General features: G+C 54.7%; 7 protein-coding genes across 7 annotated transcripts; 2 read left to right on the top strand and 5 right to left on the bottom strand.

Moving 5' to 3' along the window:
* Positions 1 to 6,123: 6,123 nt before the first annotated feature.
* On the bottom strand, positions 6,124 to 6,402 carry CCMA1212_006002 (uncharacterized protein; the record flags this gene model as incomplete). Its single annotated transcript, XM_073703243.1, has 2 exons — positions 6,124 to 6,137; positions 6,231 to 6,402. The coding sequence occupies 2 exons, from the start codon at positions 6,400 to 6,402 to the stop codon at positions 6,124 to 6,126; spliced, it is 186 nt and encodes a 61-aa protein (XP_073558493.1).
* Positions 6,403 to 7,965: 1,563 nt separating this feature from the next.
* On the top strand, positions 7,966 to 8,463 carry CCMA1212_006001 (uncharacterized protein; the record flags this gene model as incomplete). Its single annotated transcript, XM_073703242.1, has 1 exon — positions 7,966 to 8,463. A coding segment is annotated over one exon (498 nt), but the record flags the coding sequence as incomplete, so codon positions are not given.
* A 265-nt stretch (positions 8,464 to 8,728) lies between these two features.
* Positions 8,729 to 9,289, bottom strand: CCMA1212_006000 (uncharacterized protein; the record flags this gene model as incomplete). The annotated part of the gene is made up of 1 exon (XM_073703241.1): positions 8,729 to 9,289. The coding sequence occupies one exon, from the start codon at positions 9,287 to 9,289 to the stop codon at positions 8,729 to 8,731; it is 561 nt and encodes a 186-aa protein (XP_073558495.1).
* A 555-nt stretch (positions 9,290 to 9,844) lies between these two features.
* On the bottom strand, positions 9,845 to 10,135 carry CCMA1212_005999 (uncharacterized protein; the record flags this gene model as incomplete). Its single annotated transcript, XM_073703240.1, has 1 exon — positions 9,845 to 10,135. The coding sequence occupies one exon, from the start codon at positions 10,133 to 10,135 to the stop codon at positions 9,845 to 9,847; it is 291 nt and encodes a 96-aa protein (XP_073558162.1).
* A 122-nt stretch (positions 10,136 to 10,257) lies between these two features.
* Positions 10,258 to 10,461, bottom strand: CCMA1212_005998 (uncharacterized protein; the record flags this gene model as incomplete). Its single annotated transcript, XM_073703239.1, has 1 exon — positions 10,258 to 10,461. The coding sequence occupies one exon, from the start codon at positions 10,459 to 10,461 to the stop codon at positions 10,258 to 10,260; it is 204 nt and encodes a 67-aa protein (XP_073558267.1).
* Positions 10,462 to 12,253: 1,792 nt separating this feature from the next.
* On the top strand, positions 12,254 to 16,454 carry CCMA1212_005997 (Heavy metal tolerance protein; the record flags this gene model as incomplete). Its single annotated transcript, XM_073703238.1, has 5 exons — positions 12,254 to 12,261; positions 12,495 to 12,639; positions 13,107 to 13,559; positions 13,787 to 15,969; positions 16,043 to 16,454. 5 exons carry the CDS (start codon positions 12,254 to 12,256, stop codon positions 16,452 to 16,454), a joined length of 3,201 nt encoding a protein of 1,066 aa, XP_073558157.1.
* Positions 16,455 to 18,598: 2,144 nt separating this feature from the next.
* Positions 18,599 to 20,135, bottom strand: CCMA1212_005996 (Sphingosine N-acyltransferase lac1; the record flags this gene model as incomplete). The annotated part of the gene is made up of 2 exons (XM_073703237.1): positions 18,599 to 19,786; positions 19,953 to 20,135. 2 exons carry the CDS (start codon positions 20,133 to 20,135, stop codon positions 18,599 to 18,601), a joined length of 1,371 nt encoding a protein of 456 aa, XP_073558158.1.
* Positions 20,136 to 21,389: the final 1,254 nt, after the last annotated feature.

Genomic DNA, 21,389 nt, shown 5'->3' with positions numbered 1-21,389 from the left:
GTCCGCAGGAAGAGCTTGGATTGCTTTAGTGGTTCGAAAAAAAGGTTTCGGCTTCCCGTCGCTCCGTTAATAGGCGTTTGCTTACTCGTGCTAGGGGGGCGGTTGGTGTTATGTCAGCGGCAAGGCTGAGATGGGGTAATGGGGGTGATTGGTTGGGGAGGGAAGAGTGGAGTTCAATTAAGGCGCGGAGGAACTTCGATTCGCCGGTTGGGCTTGTCAAGTTGTCAAGTTGAAGCGCGACGAGTCTCTCTGGGAGAGCCTGCGATGAGAACCAATATCTTCGACAGAGAGGCAAATTTCATAAGGAGCTGCTACTATTGAGGGCCTGGCCAGCAATTGATCCCTGTGAGCGATGGTTATCACCCTGGCTGCGGCTACCACTGCACTCATGAAATCGCAATATCGACTACCAACGGCGATCTGTGCAAATGGCTGGAGTCCCCATCTGACTGTACTATGGACTGCTCATCACTCAAATCGAAGCTGGAATGTCGTTGGGTGAGGTATGGACAGTTCTCCAAGTCTGGCCTTCGAAAGCGGCCATTGCTTCACCCGTCCACCCACTTGATCAGAGGTTCCCCTCCGTATCTCCAGCAACAATTTTAATGGCCGCATGCTAGCATTGGCATCTCACTGGATGCTTCCATGATTATCACACTGAGAATCCCTGAAGAATCACCGAAAACCTCTGTCACTCCTTGGATCCAAAGCATCTGGAGTCGCCAAAGATGGCAACGAATTGTCTATGCATAGGTAGGCAGCCTGTTGTAGCCCATGTAGTGAGAGGAGAGGCACCTCTCACGACACCATCCACCTGATAGACCAGAACTCCAGTCCTCTATGGATCGGCATTCTCAGTGACCTGGCAGGCACTGATGATCCCTTCTCTGTTGGAAGATCGCCTAAGTCTTACGCACAGCACAGCATATGGCTCTCTTGTATTTCCAGGATGGATGACCGGCTCAGGCTTTCCGCTCAACGCCAACTCCACGTAATAAGCATATCCGGCATCACTCGACCAGAATTGACCAACTCTACTTGGGTATTTAACAGGCAGTTATGATGGCATGAAGTTGCCGTACAGCGTCCCCAAGGAACAGACGGCAACGGAAACCGCACCGAGTCACAACTCTTTCGAAAGGGCTCTCCGACCTACTAGTAGATGTTTAGAGGTGAATAGCCTCTTGCAAAAGGCCGCCTAAACCATGTCGTCTAATGCCATCGACACCAGAGAATGATCTACGTGCCGGCAAGCTCGACAATTATACCAATGTGGCTCGCAGTTTGAACACGTCTACCTCATGAGAGTGATCTGTCAACAAAGAGTAGTTGCTGATCGATAGCACTCCAGAATGACTATCGAGAGAATGAGAAGGGCAAAGATGCAACTCTCGACATAACAATGCACTGAAGCTCCGGATCTTTCAAAACTTCTTGTGGCATCTGAAGTAACGACTGTCATTTTGGTGGCGCGCCGGTTTCGTCTCTGACAAACAGCCAGTGCTTGCCCAGAGTGGAAATCCTACTGAATGAAAGCTCCTCTCACTCATCGCAGCCAAGTCACCATAATTGCCAGGGTGAGAGACGAGTAGGGGTAGAACTGCCAACATTTACAGGCGGTAAGAGTCTAGGTCGGGGTTGGTCGCTTCCATGTGCGCCTGACCAGGGCAGCAAACCCGATGCCATGCAAGCTGCAAGTACTATACCAAACGCACCATTGGCCGGAAGTTGGTGCCGTACAAGTAGTAGGATATGCGTTGTCCTTGTTGACGCAACTATTCCGTCCAGTGCAGACTAACGTAGTTGTACCAACCACTACGGTCCAAAGGGCAAAGGATACTGTTACGCGATGTTAATCAACGTTCGTCTCCCTTGCATCCGAGCCGCCAGACCGGAGAGAAAGCGAGACAGGTTTGTATAGCTACTTGCCGGAAGGGGAACAATACCAGCTCGCCCTTTACCGGCGGCCGTCTGTATGTTCAGCTTGTGATCCCCGGGCTTTGCGGAGGACCGGCGAGCCTGGCTGTAGGAAGATGGCTACTCTCTGCAGGACTCGACTGACTTCGGGGTATCGATGCCGTAACGACCAAATCTTTGTCTAGACCAGCAAAAGCACAGCTCCCTCTTCCTACAAGGGGAAGAGAACAGCTCCAGAGCCACCCACACACGATGAAGGTAGTAGTTGGACGAATCGGAGCTAATGTACCTATACGCCCAAGACTGCCGGAGAAGATACGCGTGACTTGGATTGATATCGGCAGCATGTCGTGTGTGGATGAAAGATGTCCTTTCCCACACCACCTCGACTCGTTGGGGTAGAGTTGTCCTTTTCAGACTGGAAACAATGTGTGAGTCTTGCATGATGGAGGTGTTAAGTGAAATTTGGCTTTGCTGGGGCCCGATGAAAGCTGTGAGCCACCTGCTATAACAGACACAGGCGTGGAATCGTCTTGGGCGGAGTGAGTTTAGCTAAAAGAGCCATTGGGCACGACAAGACTTGACAATATCAGAGGACTAGGCGGGCGACGATCCGAGGACCTGGTACGACTCTGTTGCATGCACCAAGCTGCGGGGGGAGAGCCGCCAAGACAGGTGACCTACTCCGGGAATGGACGTGGGAAGAGGAATATCGTGTAAGAACTCCTTGTAGGCCGCATCGTGGTGTGTATGACGTGCTCTGGCTTCAACTATTCGTTCCGCTGAGACTCACTCATTGAGAGACAATGTGGCTTGCGAGCTGGGCTGGATTTGTGAACTATCACCTGGGTAAACCAATCCACCCGAGTTACGAGCCGGCAGAAGAGAGCCAACCCCAGTCTCAGTGGCTTGAGAAGGATGATAAAAAAAGAACACTGAGGTCGGGCCACACCTTCAGAGCTCGCAACAATGATCGGGTTCCAAGGCTTGAATGCTGGCACTGAGCAAGGTTAAGTCTATCGGCCCACAGTATGCGGCATGAGCAGGCAGCTACTGAGTAGCGAATTTGTTGTGCAAACAATAGTGGGCTTGTCATACTCGTACTCACATTTCAAACGGAAGAGAGCGGCCATCAGATGACAATATCTGTGAGAAAGAGAAGACGGCTATGGCTGACATTTGACATAGCCTAAGTCTCTGAATTCCTGACGAACCGGGGGGGCGAATAAGATGGGCGTAGGGTACGAATCTGTCGAGAAGGACCACCTGGACCAGTTCAAGCGTGCTTCGCGGGTTCTTGATACCTTTCCCCAGGACTGCTGTGAGAAGCGGTCGCTCGTGTAGCCGTCTTGTGTGTGCGAGATAGTCAGCAAAAGGCATGTATTGAAAAAAAAAAACGGGCTGACCGGCTGCAGCTATGCCCGACGCATGTCAGGACAGGCTCTAGACCATCTCACCAGCCCGGTTTCTTCGAGTCGCTAGCTATTTCGCTCAAGCCATGGCGTGATCGTCATATCAAAGTTCAACGACACGTTGCTTCATCAGGCACACATCCAGGCGTTGACTCCTTTGTAGAAATCGCCTAGCACGATGCTGATACTGTCCTCAGACTACATGCAGTCAGTTACTGACCCCACTGCTCCGGAGCGGGAGCTGATTTCGAGATGATGACGCCGGGCCAAGGGACGATATGCAGTCCAGCCCATGTTATGTGCTTGTGCCTAGTGATCTGGACGATTCCAAAAAGCTTTTTCCCTTTGAACAGCGGTGACGACAATGGCTGGCACTCGATGCCCGGGGGTGTTGAGGTAGGGAGGGGAGAGCAGCCCCTGGCTCCTGCAAGGTTTGTTGACCGGTTGACCGGGGTCGTTTGCAGGGGATGGAATTGGATGCTTCTTTATGCAGCCGGGACAGCGAGTGAAACATGTCGCAACCCGGTCAATGGAATGAATTTGGGAACCGACATGTGAGACAGAACAACGGAGTTGAGGGGCTGGAGGTCCGTCGGGCAATTGGCCTTGGGAAGCTGTCAAGCTGTCGAAGGATGGTCTCCAGATGGCTGCTTCTCCACTCTCTTCGATGCGACGGCCGAGGTTTTCCTGGAATAGAGGAATTGGCGAGAGAAGGGCCTTGTCTGTATGAGCTCCTGTACTTCGTACACGTATGGGCGCTGGGACCCCCGTCGACGGTGCGATCTACTGGCTGTTAGAATGAATCAACTTGGGACATGACGGCAGAAGGAAGGATTGCGACTCGATATGATTCTCAGCAGGAACGAACGAAAACCGTGAGCTCCCGATGAGCTGCGAACCGAGAGGAGCGAAGACTGAGTCTCCGCAATGAGACTGAGCCTCGGGATTGACTCCTCGAACTGCATATAAGCCCGTATGAACGATCCGTTGGTGGTTCAACGGGCGAAGCCTGACAGAGTCTTGGGGCTGGAGCATCTGTACCAGATACGGCGTGTCAAATACCTTGACGAGAGGCAGGAAGCCCTCGTGGTTGCGGATACCCTCAGTTCGCTTCCTGCCTTGCCCGGTTCTGTTGCTGGGGAGGAAGTTGCTCCCTTGGGAAGACTTACCCCCGTACGATAACTGCTCTTGCGGCGCGCTAACTCCCGAGTCTGGCAAGACGCATGCACACTTCCCCCTTCCCCCTTCCCCCTTCCCTTTCCCCATAGACGCACCTGCCTCCACTGCTCCGTCCGGTCGCTAGCACCGCACCCGTCCCTGCCAGGTGGTAAGGGGAGATCGATATGAGGTGGTATGCAGTACGTGACAGGTACTCGGTGCGCAGCGCTGGCTTCGGCGTAATTCACGCTCATCCAGGTGTAGTCTTGACGTCGACGACGGACAAGGTGACATGGGTCTTCGTACTCGGACTTGGGTACCGCCTGCCTGAGTACCTTGCTGACGCTCTCGACACTTTACAACTGAGCCGGAAGACATTTGGCGAGTGAATGACTTAAGGTAAGGTATGAGGCTTCGAGGAACGTTTTGGGGGCATCTTGTTGACTTCGATCCATCCATATTGCCAACGACAGGGGCTGCTTTAGGCCTTCATCAGCGGTCGAGGCTGTGGCCCAGCCGAGAGGCGAGTGAGTACGAATGATTGTCTGGCTTCAGAGTCATTTGCACGATCCTTTTCGAGGTATGAGACGGCAAGCCGAGGATTTCTGGAGGGCTCTTCGAGTTTCCCAACACTTCTCGGGCATCGACGGACGGATAGCTCCAAGGTTACTCCATCCCGTTAAAGCACGTTAACGCACCTCGTGTGCCGGGAGCGAAAATTCTACCTACCCCTTGACCCGGACCAGGACCATGACCATGACCATGCATATGGCCAGGATTCATCGACGTCTGGTTTCTGTTTCTCATTACACGCCCAAACACCTCTTCCTTCACTAGTACTGACCACAACTCCGGATGACATGTGTCAGAGGGCGTTGCTCGCGTTACACAAGTCCAGCATGTGGGACGCTTTCGGCATCGCCTACGACGACTCTTGAGCAGCTGCGTCGGTGGACACATGATAGCCTGGAAATATGGAAACATGGGAACATGGGAACGTGGAAACATGGAAGCATGGAGTCCTGTATCGCTGTGAGCTCTTGCTTGTGGGAGGAACCGGAGCTGCCGAACGGCCGTATCGAAACACCGCCGGAGTACATACCTAGTAAGCTACTTTTGTATGAATCGGCATGGCCTCCGAGCCCCGTTGCAGCATCGCCGACCGCTTTTGCAGCTCAAGCAAACCTCTGACATGCAAGTAGTTCTGATTTTATTCTGTGATTGTTTCTCTCTGTTTACCCTCCTTTCCGGCTAATTGTGTGCTAGTTGCCGAGCACCTTGTCCTTCCCTTGTTGGCAGACGATGGAACTGCGACCATGAGTGCAGAGTACGAGGAGTACCTTATAGATCTTGCGGGCGAAATGCGGGCGAATTTTTGTCGCTGAACAACGACGATCCTCATCGAGGTGAATCACAGCTCCTCGGACGCAAGATCTTGCTTTGGCTTGTCCACTTGTGAAGCTATCAGAAGAAGCCCCTCGGATTGGGGGCTATTTCGACATCATATCTTAGCGCCAAAGTCGCTCATCAGTGTCTGGGACGGTGCTTGTTTTCTGGATATGTCCCGTTCGACGTCCCACGAAGCCAATTCCATGCGATTGGCCTTTCCACGTATACATCCATAGGAACGTTGTGCCTACACTTGGTAAACTGGGAAATCGAGCGAAAACTAGAAGCGTCGAGTGCTGCAACGCACTGGCAAGGTAGGCGTCAGTCCTCCTAGGTCAGCAATTCTGCACGTACCATGCCAACTAGGTACAGTCAGTGTGACGCTTGGTGTCTTGTCAACGTCAATGCATGCATCGTGGCTCTCCCCTGCTCGAATCGCTGGCTTACTCAACTTGCCATCACAGCGCAGCTTGGGCCAGTCACCGAATTGTTGCTTCGTGTGAGAGAATTTGCTGGATAGCTGCATGATACTGGGTTCTCACAAGACACGTTGGAAAGCAGCAAGCTGGCGTCCGGAGTCACCCGTCCACACAGACTTCTGGCACTTGTTACCGTTGAGCAATGAGAAGGAGGCTGCTATCCGCGCCTTGGGCTGCTACACCGCGAATGGCTGCCAGCTGCATACTGGTCTCGCATTGGTCTGCATTACGGGGCACCACCACAGCTCCATGCAATGGCTTCATTGCAGCCGTCGTGTATCGCTGGCAGGCGGTGAATAAGCTGCTACATTCTGAGCGCAGTCTGGAGCGCGCCTTTTCCGAACTGACGTCTTGCACTCGTCACGAATGCTTCTAGACGCTCGGGCTGGAGCCAGCTCACCCTCGGCCAACAGACGCAGCCCCCGCTCCTAGAGGAATTCAATGGCTGCACGATGCCTTCACCGAGTGGCAGGCCGCAGCGCTAACACGGTTTGCTAGCATGCGTCGTTGGTCATGAAAGCGACAGCTCACTTCTTCCAGCCCTCCGAACAGATATGCGCAGAGACAAAGGAGAAGCAGAGGGCCGGGCATGGCCAAAGCTCCACGCAGCCCTACCAGTGCACTCCGTATCGTACTTTAGGCGACTCCCACTCCTATAGCATCTCCGGCAAGTCCTTGGGAGAGCGAGGCGGCCAGCCTGCAGGCATGCTCGATTAGCTTTGACAGCACCAACAGGCGTCGTGTCTCCTTTGGGCTAATAGTCGTGACGAGGCCATTGGCCTGTTTTCTCTCTCCTCAAAGGCTACGACTCCGGAAGCCTGGGGACCTGCAGTAGGAGGAGCCGACTACTGTAGGGCCGAAGATAGCTCTCGAGACCTGGTTCAGAGGCTTGGCCGGAACCCGTTCGATCTCGTACGCGGACCGCTCACATTGGAGAACGGGAGAACGGTCGGCGGCCGACGGACGGGTACCCGTATGGAGTAGCAGTGGCTGTCCTGCTACTGTGACTGCTCGCATTACTACTTTCTACTTCATACTGGTCGTACCGAGACGCGTATCACGGCGTCTGCCATCGATGGCCTGCAGTTGGCGGGCGAGCAGAAGTAGCACATCCCAGCGCACACATCCGTTTGAATGGTATGTACACAGACGAATGGTGCTACTGGATCTTGAATGTCAGGCCAGGCCGCAGGGTGTCGCCTGCATCCTTGCCACTCTTGTTGGATTCCCCACACCCGCGTGCAGATGCAGACTTCCGGGCGTTCACTTGTTGAAACTGTCTACTGCTGATGCAACTACGGACTACGAGTACTTCGCGCACGTCTGTACAAGTAACGGCACGGCTGGGATAGGAGAGGCGGAGAGATTCAGCGAGAGACCAGGAGGAGGGGGGGAGGGGGGGGGAGGTCATGCATGCCTGAGAGACTTTCAGAATTGGGGCAGATCGCTCTCCCCCTTTGCCTTACTCTAGGTTGTTCAGACCTAGAACCTTTGCTTGATATCGACATGTGCACAGAGGCATTCCGCCTGTATGCCAAGTACCGCCGAGCCAACAGCTGGGTGTGCGATTGTACCAGCATGGGTTCCGTTTGCCGTCCTTGTCTGCCAATGCCGGGCTCTCGCCAGTCAGGGGTGCTGCATCGACAACGGCCAGGTATCGAAGACAGGGTCTGTCCAATCGGCCGGGTCTCGAAAGCCCGCCTCGCCTTTTCAGAAAGTCACTCCAGCAAAGAGGAACACCATCCGCCCCCCTCCCCCAACTTGCTGGCGGTGTTGGGCTCGGGGCTTTTTGGACGGGAACATGGGCAATAGGAAAGCCCGTTAAGGCACCGAGACGCACAAGGCGCAAGTGCAGGCGCGCACTCGCATTCAGTGGGATGGAGTGTGCGGCAGTACATGAACGATTTCGAGTCTCGACAACTCCATGCATCTGCACATACTATCGGCAAGCAACTAGCCTGTGCCGCGCATGCTGGGCGGCGCCATCTACATGTGAGTCCATGTACGTGTGTGCTGCATTGAAGGCGCGTACCTTACGTTTACTGATGTGCGGCATGTACTTCCCAAGAGACAATGTAGGTATGAGGAACACAGGCGGATACTTGTGAGGCCGATATCTCTGCGGCGGCCGCGGGAAGACACGGACTTGCAGAAGACAACATCCTGCCAACAACACCTTTGCCGCTGGCCCCTCATTCAAGGTACAGTCCTACTACACAGATTAGGTATTACCTTGAAGTACACACCTATATATGCATACGGCAATCGAAGGCCCAGAAGTAATATCTTACTGCTCACATTGGCGGACAAATCGACTGATGAGGAGGCACCAGCAGCATCTCTTGCGATATGATTAGCGGGCCGGGAGGCAGCTCATTGCTGGGGCCTCGTAAAGGCTGGGAATTGGGTGCCACACACACACACACACATGCACACGCAGCTGGAGGCATCCATACGGAGCAACTGGCTGCCACCACCACCATCCACGATCCATCCATCGCCATGTTCAAACCGCGACTGGTCATCCAACTTGGTCCAACTACTCGCATACAGCACCTCGGATGCTGCTCGTACTGACACCGGAGCCTTCCTGAAGGGAAGATGCACACATACCTGCGCAGCACACAGAGCACCACCATCTCTCGAGCACAAAGCGCAAGCACATGCACAAATACGAGCACGAGCAGGAACAGGAACCTGTGATCCGTTGCCAGCCGCGGCCGCCGCTGCGTTCCCACGCTCCCTTGCTGAGGCTCGCATGATAAGCGTGCGGATCGCGGGGCTTGTTCCGATTAGATCCCGATTCAAAGCGCTGGGGGCGTGCTGCATCGCCTGGAACCCGGCCCATCGAAGCGTTGCCTTGCCTGAACGTGACTTGGCTGTGTAAGATGAGGCTACAGCACGAGTATAGCAAGTACTGTATGTACATGGCATTAGTGCGGTTGGTCGGAGAGCAGGAGGAACGGTGCCGATGCCACGAATGCGTGCATGCGGCCGTTGGGAGCAGTGTTACCCGCTTCGACTACGATTACCGATTTCCCCAGCTCTCGTCGGGTTGTTGGCAAGACATACATGTATGTACATTGGAGAACGTGGACAGGCACCGTGTCATGCCGGCCCTACGCCTGATGCGAAGCCAGAGTCGCTTGTCCGCTCGATGTGGTTGTCGACGATTGGATCCATGCCTAAGTGGTATTATGACATGCTTCAGCAAGGGCATCATCGCTTGCTCGCCATGGCGGCAGTGATGTTGCTCGCTGGAACCCGCGGCTGCAGGAATGAGCAATCGAACCGGCTTGGCTGGCGGCAGAAGCTCATAGCACGTACGTACCTACTTACTGCTACAGGTTTCATGTATGAAGTACTCGCAGTAAGTGGATGGGCAAAATGGCCACGCGGGCTTCCCTCTGTCCTGCTTCTCGCCTCCCTCGTCAAGGCCCCTTGTCACCGCTTAAGACCTGAACGTTGCCCAACGTCGACCGGCAGACGTTATCTGATGGGCCTCCCGGGAGCAGACTTGCTACATGTACTCACGCGGACGAAGCGACAGTTGAGGGTACAGCTTGAGGGTAACACCACATGGGACAGCAATTGCTGCAACTTTGCGCTGGCAAGTTGACTGACGGCAGGCGAGCTGCAATGTGCCATCTCGAGTTTGTTGTCTCTGGTGGCGGAGACGGTAAGTGAGGAGGGAACATGAAGATGGAGAGGGGACTTGGTGACGGACAGACGACCTTGGGCCTGGGAATTGTTCCCGCACCAGGACATCACACGGTGCATGTAGGCGGGAGATGAGGTATGTCATACAGCTCCCCAACAAACGAGTGATAGCAGTGAGCAGTGGATGAACATCAGATACCCGCGAAGCTGGATGTTTGGTAGGACGCATCGACGGTTTGCGATCAGGACTTCTGCCAAGGCAGGAGACGGTTAGCAGCTGGAATGAGCTTGTAAGGCAAGGCACCGAGCTCCAGACGCAGCTCCGAGCTCCCCCTCTCCCCCAGCTTCTCCTCACGCCGCCGAAGCAACCTGGCTCTGACTCTTTGGGAACTCGGGCGGACAAGCGAACCAGAGGCCACAGCAGGCGAGGCGGGTTGGCGGGCCATGGCTGCTGTGCGGGAGGGACACGGTTGGGGATGGGAGAATGAGGGGGCAATTTGGGGATGGTCGGGCAGGGCTGCCTCGAGCACGTCTGTTTGCTTGTCGACGGATGATTCGACGAGGACCAGCAGAGACGCAGGATGGGGTCCCGGATCGAGGGGGACTAGACTCGTCGATTTAATCAATTTCAATCAATACGTGGATCAGAGCTCCCGCCACTGCCCCGTCACCGTCACCCGTCGCACGCCTCCGCCCTGTTTAGATGTATGTGCATGCATGTATGTATGTAGCAAGTGGTAATCTAGGTGCCAAGTGCGTGTGTGTGGTGTGTTATGTGGCAGCAGCTTGATAGACGGACGAGTTGCTGATGCTGGGACCTGACGAGATGCCTCCATACAGACTGATTGGACAACGTACGACAGTCGTTCCAAGTTGCTGCCATGGACCGATTTTGATTGATTGATTACTGGAACTTAGGGTGCCGAACTGTACGGAATAGGGCTAGCCACGAGTTGAACTATTAATATCTACCCGTCGAAGCAGGACTTCCAATAAGCAGCCCAGTAGCTCCAAGCCTCGTTGTTTTTTTTTTGGCATCTTGGGTGTTGTGGTGGTGGCCTCTGAGGCTTGTCCAAGTCCCGTCCCTCCGGGGCCGATTTTGACAAGCTCGAGATTTTGGCGCCAATCACCGGAAACAGGGAGACCGTGTGTGTAGGCATGTATCGAATTGGCGATGAGAACCCAGACCCTTTCCCGCCCTCTCTGTCACTCTCAAACTCTGTCCATTCTCCGTTCTCCATTTAAGTCGTGCCTTTTGTCCATCCATTTTTTTTTCTTCTTCCCCCTCTTCTGCTGCGGCTATGCCCTGCTGTTTCTGTTGTTGCGGGTGGCTTGTTTTCGCCACCAAGTTGGAGCTTTTTGCTGGATCCATGTTGCCATGGTCCGCCTTCTGACCACGGACATTGGAAGGCTGGAGAGTCAGCTGGTGTTGCTGCGGCGGCTATCAACCTCGAAGTATGGATGTACATGCATGTAGGGCCCGTCCATATCATTGATGTCTGTTGGTAGTACCACCCAACGAAAACCCAACCCTCTCGACCCTTTTCACCTTGCCTTGCCTTGCCTGCTGCCGGAGACGCACAGCGCCAATATGGAGTTGAGTGCCCCAACCAACAAGCACAGGGCAACTTGCACTGCATGCGGGCCTCTGCAGCACTGGAGCGAGGGCTACGAGTGGTACGTACTGTACTCGGCGCAGCTACAGGGACCCGGGGGTCGCATTTCTGGCCGCTGGCGCACCCTCTGAAGCCGCTGTGCGCACACTCCCATCCATCCGTCTTGGGGGTCCACCAGCCCGCTCCCCGCTCTGGGTGGTCGTTGAGGGAGACCCCCCCTGGCTGGTTTGGCGTCTTCTGGCAGCTGGCAGCTGGTGCACCACATACAGGGCATGCACGCAGTTTGCAGTTTGAGTCTGTGGCCCGTCAAGACCAAGGTGGTCACTCAGGTAACTGTAGTCCGATTTCTAGCACCGCCATCAAGTGCAGCCAGGTACGCAGTACTTGACTGAGAGACGGGGGACAGCGGGTGCAGTTGCAGGGCAACAAAGGTACTCGGTACGTGTACAGGATCGTGGCCCGGCCACCACCGAAAGAGACAGACAGGGCCGGCTCCACCGCCACACCCCCCCAAAAAGTGCGACTCGATCGAAATGGGCCTGAAGAACGAATTGGATCAAAGTCCAGTCCAGTCCAGTCCCAGCCAATCCACACTCGTGCATCGGCCAGTAGCAATAGCCGTATGTACCAGTAGGCGGTACCTTAGGGGACCAAAAAGAGCCGTCACTTGCGCGACTGGATGTACTTGCAACTCCGTACCGTCAACACTTGACCTTGCCTTAAACTTGCAGAACTGCACTTCGATCTGCCCTGCACTCGAAACTTGGACCATCACCGGGTTTCCCTCTCCAACGTCCGCTCGCGCAGCTGAGCGTCTTCTCGCCGTCTCCCCCTCCTGCGGCACTCCTCCTCCCTCTTTGCAGCTCTCACCGTGGCCTCACTCTGCGCTCACTCTGCCGGCTGCCCTGCGCGCTGCTGCTCACGTTGCGTCTCGGCGTGCCAGCCGCCAATTGCCCGCCAGCTGCCCGGCAATGCTTCATCTCAGGTGATCTGCCCCCAGCATTCATTGTAAGCCTGCTCCCTCGTATCCTTCTTCTTCTCCTTCTTCTTCTCTCGCACCCCCCGTGACGGCTGGCAGCACTTGACCTCTTGAACCTCGCCACTGCAAACTTACTTCCGTCGCAATTCCAACTCAGACATCATCATCATCAACCATCAACCATCAACCATCACAGCCATCGACATCAAACTTCCTGCACACCACACCACACCACATCACCACACTCTCTCCCCAGCTCACGGCGATTCAGACAAGCAGCGCATCACGCAAAGGCAACGAGTCCCGTCCGCCTCGAGTCGTGACGAGAAGAGAGAGTCGCCAAAGTTGTTGCTCCTCCCTTTCCTTTCTCCCGCCCTTCTTCAGCCTCTGCCTCCCCATGAGTTCCTTTTTCCGTCTCTTTCTCTTTTCTTCCTTGCTCCGTCTCTGTCAAGCCTCCGCGCAGCCTCGCTAACTTGAGTCTTGTCTTCTCCCACAGCCCGCCACAATGTTGGCCGACGACGCGCCGCCCGACGAGGCTCGCGGCTCCCTCTCCGCCGTCGGCGGTGCCAAGGGCCTCACCCTGGCCGAGGTCGTCCTCCGAGATACCCAATATATATACTCCCTGGTCCTGCTCGTCACCTTCATTGTGCTCGCGGCTTGGTATTCCGTCTTCAACTCCAAGAAAGAAGAGGATCCCGTCCAGCCCACCGTCAAGGGCCCCGGCGGCAAGCCCCTTCCCATCACGAAGCGCAAGCGCCGCAGCGACGGCGACCGTAAGATTGGTCCCCGTTTCGGCCGGGTCGCCAAGAACGTCTTCCGCTACCTCGCCGCTGGCATCTTCTTGAGCTATGTGGCTACTGGCGTCTGCATGTTTGTCCACGCCTTCTACCACGAGAACCCTTATGAATGGGCGAAGGATGGACTTCCATGGGCCGGCGAATGGACTCTGGTATGTATTACCCTCTCTCTACCGACATTGTGCCCCCATTCTGCAGCCCCCCAAACCGACCACCCCTGGTGATTCCTGCATCTTTCGGTCCCAAGCAGTCGGGCCAAAGAAAAAAAAAAAAATTGGCTGGCACTATCTGCTCCATTGCGAAATCGGTCCAATAGCCTCGCTGCCAAACCCTTCCTTTCTATTCCCGGGATTACACTAACGGTTGTCTTCTCTTCAAGTGCCATGTTATCGGCTCTACCTTCTTCTACCTTTATATCCTGTTCTCGCTCTTCGACTGGCGCAAGGGACCCAACGTTGTCCACCTGGCCGTCTGGATCTTGGGCTTCACTGGTGAACTCGTTCTCTTCATTTCCGAAGCGGTAGTTGCTGCTGATTGCCACTTTGTCCGCACCGTCCAGCAAGACGATCCCGACGGAGAGGATACCTGCGTTGACTCGTGGACCAAGATTGACCTGGTTCTCTACTTTGTCCGTCTGCTGCACCTCGTCGGCGCAATCACCCTCTTCTGCGTTGCCTGGATTCTCAAGTCTCGCCGCATTGAGCACCCGGCCGAGGAAGGCCTCGTCATCTCGGAATCCACGCCTCTGCTGTCGAATGGACAGCCTCGCTCTAACGACGCCAGGCAGGCAACTGGCCCTGAGGCTAACGGCCGACGGTCTCGTGGTAGAACCATCTCCAACGCCGCCAAGTCTGCCGTGGCCCCCTACGCTCGCAAGGATGACCAAGCCGCCTTTTATCGACAGAAGAAGATCCCCCACAAGACCTGGCTGGAGTACGTCAAGGGCTACTCCCTGTTCTTCCCCTACCTTTGGCCGAAAGACTCTCCTAGGCTACAGCTTCAGGTACTGCTGTGCTTCGTGTTGGTCATTCTCCAACGGTTGGTCAACGTCTACGTTCCGTGGCAGATTGGCAAAGTCGTCAACAAGCTTACTGCCGCCCTCAAGAGCGGCGAGCCCATCACCAGTGGCAACTATCCATTTATGGACTTCTTCATCCTCGGCGTTCTTTGGGTGCTCCAGGGACAGTCTGGCCTGCTCGGCTCGCTCAGATCCCTGCTTTGGATCCCCGTCTCGCAGTACTCGTATCGGGGGCTGACGGCCGCGGCCTTTAACCACGTCCACTCCCTCAGCCTCGATTTCCACTTGTCGAAGCGCACTGGCGAGGTCCTCTCTGCACTCAACAAGGGCTCTGCTATCAACGCCTTTCTCGAGCAGGTGACGTTTCAGGTCATTCCCATGCTGTTCGACTTGTTCCTCTCCATCACCGTCTTCTACCTCAGCTTCGGTGCCCTGTACGCCGAGCTCAACTTGGTGGACACCTGCTGGTATCTGTACATGACCATCAAGATGGCCGCCACGAGGGCTGATCAGCGACGAGAGATGACAAACGCCGATCGCGAAGAGGAGGCGGTGAAGAACGACTCCATCTCTAGTTACGAGACGGTCAAATACTTCAACGCGGAAGAGTACGAGTCCAGCCGGTACCGGGCCAAGGTCGAGGCCTTCCAAAAGGCCGAGGCTCAAGTCCAGCACGGCATGGTCATGATGAACATCTGCCAGACGTTCGTCTTCAACCTTGGCAGGATAGTGGCTGCTCTAGTCTGCGGGTACCAAGTTCTCATAGGAATGCGAACTACCGGCGACTGGTTTGTTGTCGTTTCTTACCTGACGCAGCTCCAGGGCCCTCTCAACTTCTTCGGCTCGTTTTACCGCACAGTCCAGCAGGCAATGATCTCCGGCGAGCGCCTCTTGGAGCTCTTCAAGATCCAGCCAACCGTCGTCGACTCCCCCAATGCCGTACCGTTGGAATACTTTAGTGGACACGTTCGATGGAAGAACGTGAGCTTTTCCTACGACTCTCGGCGACCCGCTCTGCGCAACATCAGCTTCGAGTGCGCCCCGGGCACCACTACGGCCTTTGTCGGCGAGTCCGGCGGTGGCAAGTCCACCTTGTTCCGACACATGTTCCGCTACTACGACTGTGACGAGGGCAGCATCGAGTTCGACGGCAAGAATGTCAGAGATCTCACAATCGACTCGGTCCGCCGCCACATAGGAGTGGTGCCCCAGGACACGACCCTCTTCAACGAGACCCTCATGTACAACCTCAAGTATGCCAACCCTCAGGCCACGGATAAGGAAGTGTACAATGCCTGCAAGGCGGCCAGCATCCATGACCGCATCATGTCCTTCCCCGACGGTTACAACACGCAGGTCGGAGAGCGAGGCCTCCGGCTCAGCGGCGGTGAAAAGCAGCGTGTGGCCATTGCTCGTACCATCCTTAAGGACCCTAGGGTCATCATGTTGGACGAGGCTACCTCGGCGCTCGACTCGCACACGGAGCAGGCGATTCAGAAGAATGTCTGTAGCATCGGCAAGGGACGGACACTGCTCATCATTGCGTAAGTGAAGCCCACGGACGGATTCGGCCATTGATTTTGTCAAGTTTCAAGCTAACACGAGTGTTCCTGCTAGCCATCGCCTGTCCACCATCACGCATGCCGACCAAATCATCGTGCTTCACGCTGGAACCATTGTTGAAAGAGGAAATCATCAAGATCTCCTCGCTGCCAAGGGGGTCTACTACTCCATGTGGAAGAAGCAGGTCACTGCGGAACGTGCCTTGGATGCCGCTAGGGAGGCCTCCTTGGAAGCCAAAAGGGCCATGCGTGTGGCACACATGGATGGTAAGAACAAGACCCAGCTTGACGGCTACGAGAGTCACGGATCTGCGACCGAGCATGTTGGTGCCGCTTCTCAAGGACAAGACGACGTTGATGCTCACCCTTCCGCGTCGTCGTCGGACAACGAATCCACCCACGAGGAGAACCAGGAACAGCAGCAGAGACAGGAGCCCGAGCAGGAGCGGCCTCGCGATTCTCAGTAAATCCGACTAGGCCCTTTCGTGGAGATGGCCAGACCGGCGGTCACCGTCTATTTACGCCAATCGTCAAGAGACAGATACACTCTGTTCTGACTGTTTTCTTTTCCGCATCTGATACCACTTTACTAGTCTGTCTTACAGGCTAAGCGCACTTTATTTCGTCGTTTTACTTCATCACCTTTTCGATTTCCCTCCGGGCTCGAAATTGCAGGTCTATCCAAGTCTACCGCTTGTCATCCGGCCGTAGCACGACCGGTGTCACCCGGACTTGGCATCTAGGACCTTGGCATGATGACTGCATCGCGCCGGCGTTGGGGGATAGGGTTTTGACTTTCATCATCTTCTTCTATTCGACGTTTTCATGCACACTGCATAAGACACACACTGCTCCCTTTTCTAGCCGGCCATATCTGATTCCTTCGATTCTTTCAAGTCCGGACCCCGGATTTTTGTTTCCACGTCAACTTATCGCGCGCGAAGCATGATTTGAGACTAGAGTTTTCGATATGACGATGACGCCCCTTTTCCTTTCTATTCTCAGATATTACAACCCATTTACGCTCAGTTAGGCACAGAGACTGGGATCTACCTGCTGCCATTTCCACCATTACTTTTTTCGTACCGGATTTTATCGCGGAACTTTCGACTTTTTAATAATACACCTCTGCATTTCAAACCAGACAAGATATAGCCGCAACTACAGGCGAAGACATATATAATGTGTGTTGTTTTACCACTGTTTCTTGCATCGGCTTTGCATCTCTTTGTGTCACTGTCTGCAACCGCCTGGTCATTGCCGGTCGTTGTTTGACTACGAAGCGTCAAGCTTCGATGTTGAGAGATGCGAGACGTCATTTGACTGGTACATGAATACTCTCTTGCCTTTCCGAAAGGAGATTCCGGTTTCTTCGTCGAGTGTCTTGAAGGCACTGCCGGCTCAGACAGCTCTTTACTTGTGTCGAGGGTGCATGACACATATGACGTCGACATTGGAGGATTCCGGAGGTTGGGAATTGTAGAGTTGGAGGGGACGACTTGTTGACGACAACGCTTGCTTCTTTATTTCATTGTTTTTTTACCCCTTGGAAGGATTTCGAACTTGGACGCCCATTGACGAGGCCGCGTGGACCTTGACTTGATTTCGGGCAATGATTTACATGACCTGGCTTTTATTTTCCTTTTTTTTTCCCAACACTTTGAATCACGCCCTGTGGACTGGATGGATATCCGGACCCGGAGACATGTTCACCACTTGGGTTTGAGCTGTTTCCTTTTGATTCTCTTCATCTGTTTTTTTTTTTTTTCTCACTCTATCTGCGTCGGAACATACATTTTTTGGGACTCTTCCTCAGGGAAGCCGAGACGACGAACAGTCAGTCAGTCTCTGGACGGATGGAAAATCAAACACACGAAACAAAAATGGGGATTACCCCGATAGGGAAGGGGAAAAAAGGGACATTTGCTACAGACGGACAGGACAGCCTCGATAGGTTTTTGGTAGCTTTTTGGTAGCACGGACAAGACAAAAAGAAAAAAAAAAAAAAAAAAAAAAAAACAGAGAAAACAATTTTGGTAAAAAGTGTGTGCCTTTTGCCATGTGACTGTGTTTCTGCAGGAAAGTCGTTCACATCATCGTCACGAGTTTCATGTTTGCTAATATTGCCTTGCCCTCGATGCGTCGACATGAGCAAGGGAAGTGATACCTTGTCGAGCCTCGAAACAAAATGAACATGTAAAGGCTTCATATTATTACAATTAGTATTAAGAACCCAGAACCCTTGTTTCTTTCGCTTTGTCTCTTTTATTTTTCAGGGCTCTTTTCTCATTCATCGTAACCAATGCCAGTGATTCCCTTCCCCCATGCTTCGCCGTTTCTCCCCCTTGGCGCCCCTTTGGTTAGACCGCGGCCTGAGCCATGTCAAGCATCATGATGTTTCCAAGATATATATATATATATGAGGAAAGGGAAAAAAAAAAAAAACAAAATCCGCTTGCTTTTTGTGTGATTTTCTTTCTTTTTGCGTAAATTGTACGTCTACTTTGCCTTTTTTTGTTTTCCAACCTTGCCCGATGTCGTGTGTCCATTTTTTTCGTCATAATCATCATCCTCCTTCTTCCTCTCTTTACAGCAAAGTCATTGCTCCCCTTTAGTGCTTGGCAGAACCGTTGTGCTTGTCCTCGTCGTCCTCGTAGTGGACTTCCAGCGCAGGAGGGTTAGGGACGGCCTTTTTGCCATTGTGCTTGGTGGTGGGCTTCTCCGTCGTCTCTTGCTCGTCGTCTTCGTCTTCGGATCGGTCATCGGTGGCCTCCTTGTCGCGAATGAAGCGAAAGGCGATGCGGAGGATGTAAAAGAGCCAAAAGAGGTTCAGGGCCTGAAGCGAGGCGAGCAGGGCAGTGGTGATGTACTGGCTGATCCAGCACTTGTACTGCTGCGTCTCCCAGTTGAGCTCAAAGGGGCCGACGGTGCGGAACTCGGTGAAGAGGGACCAGATGATGCGGAGGTTGATGTAGTGGCGCATGTAGATCCAGACAGCGACGAACGTGGCAAAGTAGGGGGCGACGATGGGGTGGTCAATGTAGTTGAGGGCCTTGGAGGAGGCGAGGAAGAAGTCGCTGATGTCGTGGGTGATGTAGACGGCGATGCCAATGTAGGTGAAGTGGAAGCGGTAGCTCAGGCCGATGAGCGCCAGGCTGACAATGTGGTGGCCGACGAGCTCCTTGAAGTCCTTGCGCGGCTTCTCCATGCCCAGGAGGAGGACGATGGCCTGCTGGGCCCAGTAGGCCGCCTGGAAGAGGTAGTAGAACTTGACGACGCCTTCGTGCGAGCGGTGCGGGAAGCCCTCGTACATGCCGCGGGTGTTGAAGTACCAGACGGGCGTGCGGCTCATGACGTACATGCCAGCAGGCCCGAGGATGCCAAAGTAGAGCGCGGTGTACATTTGTTCCATGAGACGAGCCTGCTTTCCCTTGCTGAGCCCCGTCCGGCGGGCCATGGGGCGCAACACCTCCTGCATGATGAACTCGCGGGTGAAGGACAGGACGACGGTGTAGAAGGCGACAAAGGCAATGTCCCACTTGCCCTTGCCATACTGGACGGGCTGGAGGGGGTCGTCCTGGGGCAGCGGGTACGAGAGGAAGAGGAAGTGGTGTATAGGGTTCGCCTCGGACGGGTTGATGGCGTAGCCGACCAGGAAGACGAGCAGCAGGACGGCGGGCAGGACGAAGGTGTGCTTGACCATTGTCTGGCGACACTGGGAGAAGAAGCCACGGGCGCGGCGGCGCTTGGAAGTCTTGGGGGCGCCCGAGGGATCCTCTGAGCCTTCGGACGAGTCGTGCTGTTTTTGTTTCGTTCGTGTTAGACAACCAGATGAGTTCAGGACAGTTCAGTTCAGCCAGGAGGGGAGGCCTGCGATCAAGGCCGGACGACAGCCTGGGACGACAGGCCGCAGCCCATCAGCACGGCCATCAGCATCAGCAAAGGGAAAGCCGCCGCAATCTCACCTCGGAGTCGTGGGCATTGAGACTGACTCTGCTAGAGGCCAGCGCCGGCGCGCCCGTGTCGCCAGCGCGAATCTCGCCCCCAAGGCCGCTGCTCTTACGCCTGCGCCTCGCAACGTTGACGTCAGCACTGTGCAGCTGGTCGGCCGACGTGTTGAGCAGCGGGAACGGCTCGACGCCCGCCATTGTGTCCGGGAGGGAGCGTGACAGAGGCCGGGTGGTCTTGTTCGTGTGTCTCGGGCGGCGACTCGGGGGGGGTTTGTCGCTCGGAGGGTTTCAGCCCGCGTGGAATCTTTCCGGTCCCCCTTTCAGTCGGCTTGCGCTGAGGCTTCGAATTGGAATGCGTCGTCGTTTTCGTAAAGAAGGCGCTGTTGACGTCTGTCTGTCACAGGCTGGGAAACAAAAGAGAAGGGGAGACGAAACGGTCGGAGTCGAAGTCGCTGGCAAGACGCAGGAGAAGGGAAAAAAAAAAGGGGGGGGGGAGACGAACAGGTCGAGCGAAGCCAAGATCAGCAAAAAAAATGCGAAGTCGAATCGCTGGCCGTTTTTGCCTGGTTTGGCTTGCTTTGCGTCTCTACCCCTGGTTTATTCGCGGGGCGCCTGGCGCAAATGATTGGCGGTCCTGGCAGTGACGAGACTTCGCGCGGGCTTTATCCGCTTTTTGGCGCTGCTTGTATGTCTCACTCGTCGGTGCTATAAACCGAGGCTGAGAGAGTGGCGGTCTGTGAGAGGACTAGAGGACAGGTTGGAGAGTCGTCGTTGCTGCTGAGAACAGATGGAGGATTGAAGAGGGAAGAGAGGAGGAGACAAGAGAGGCTGCGTCCAGTCGGGGGTTTTCTTAGGAGGTTCGGCGTGACAGGTGCCGAGCTGAGACGGGGCAGGGAAGAGAATTCGGAAACCCGTGCCGATTGACGAGTGATTTGACGTCGTCGTTTGTCGTCTGTTGTTGGATAGGTAGCAATGGCAAAGGGGTTGGAGACGGCAGACGCAAAGAATGGGGGAAAGAAGGGGAATGACAGAAAGAGGCCTGGCTGGAAATGGAGGTCACTCAATGGGGGGGGTTTACAGCGGATGATGGGCGAGGCTCCAGCAGTTTGGCACTACCTGGTACGGGGATACCTTGAGGCGCCGCTGTGGTCTCTGCCAGAACCAGGTATTGCCCCATCACCTTGAATAGGTAAGGTAACCTCCTCGTAGCCTTACGTTCAAGCATCTTCAGTTGGATCAATGCTCGAGTCGCGAAACACAAACAATCGCCTACTGCACAAGGCGCGACAGGATCATCGCATGTTTTTACTACAGAGTACGAACATTTTCTCTGGCTTCACATGGACATGCAATGGCTCACTAGCATCCGCGCCCCGTCGTCATCTACCTAGTAGTTAACAAGCCACCAACCATATCGATTCACAAGCCCTTCCAAGAAACAACAATATCCCC

Source organism: Trichoderma ghanense (assembly GCF_004382785.1).
Source record: "Trichoderma ghanense strain CCMA-1212 chromosome Unknown scaffold_6, whole genome shotgun sequence".
NCBI classification, from domain to species: Eukaryota; Fungi; Ascomycota; class Sordariomycetes; order Hypocreales; family Hypocreaceae; genus Trichoderma; species Trichoderma ghanense.
Note: the sequence above shows the minus strand (reverse complement) of the source record. Positions and strands in the feature narration are given on the sequence as shown.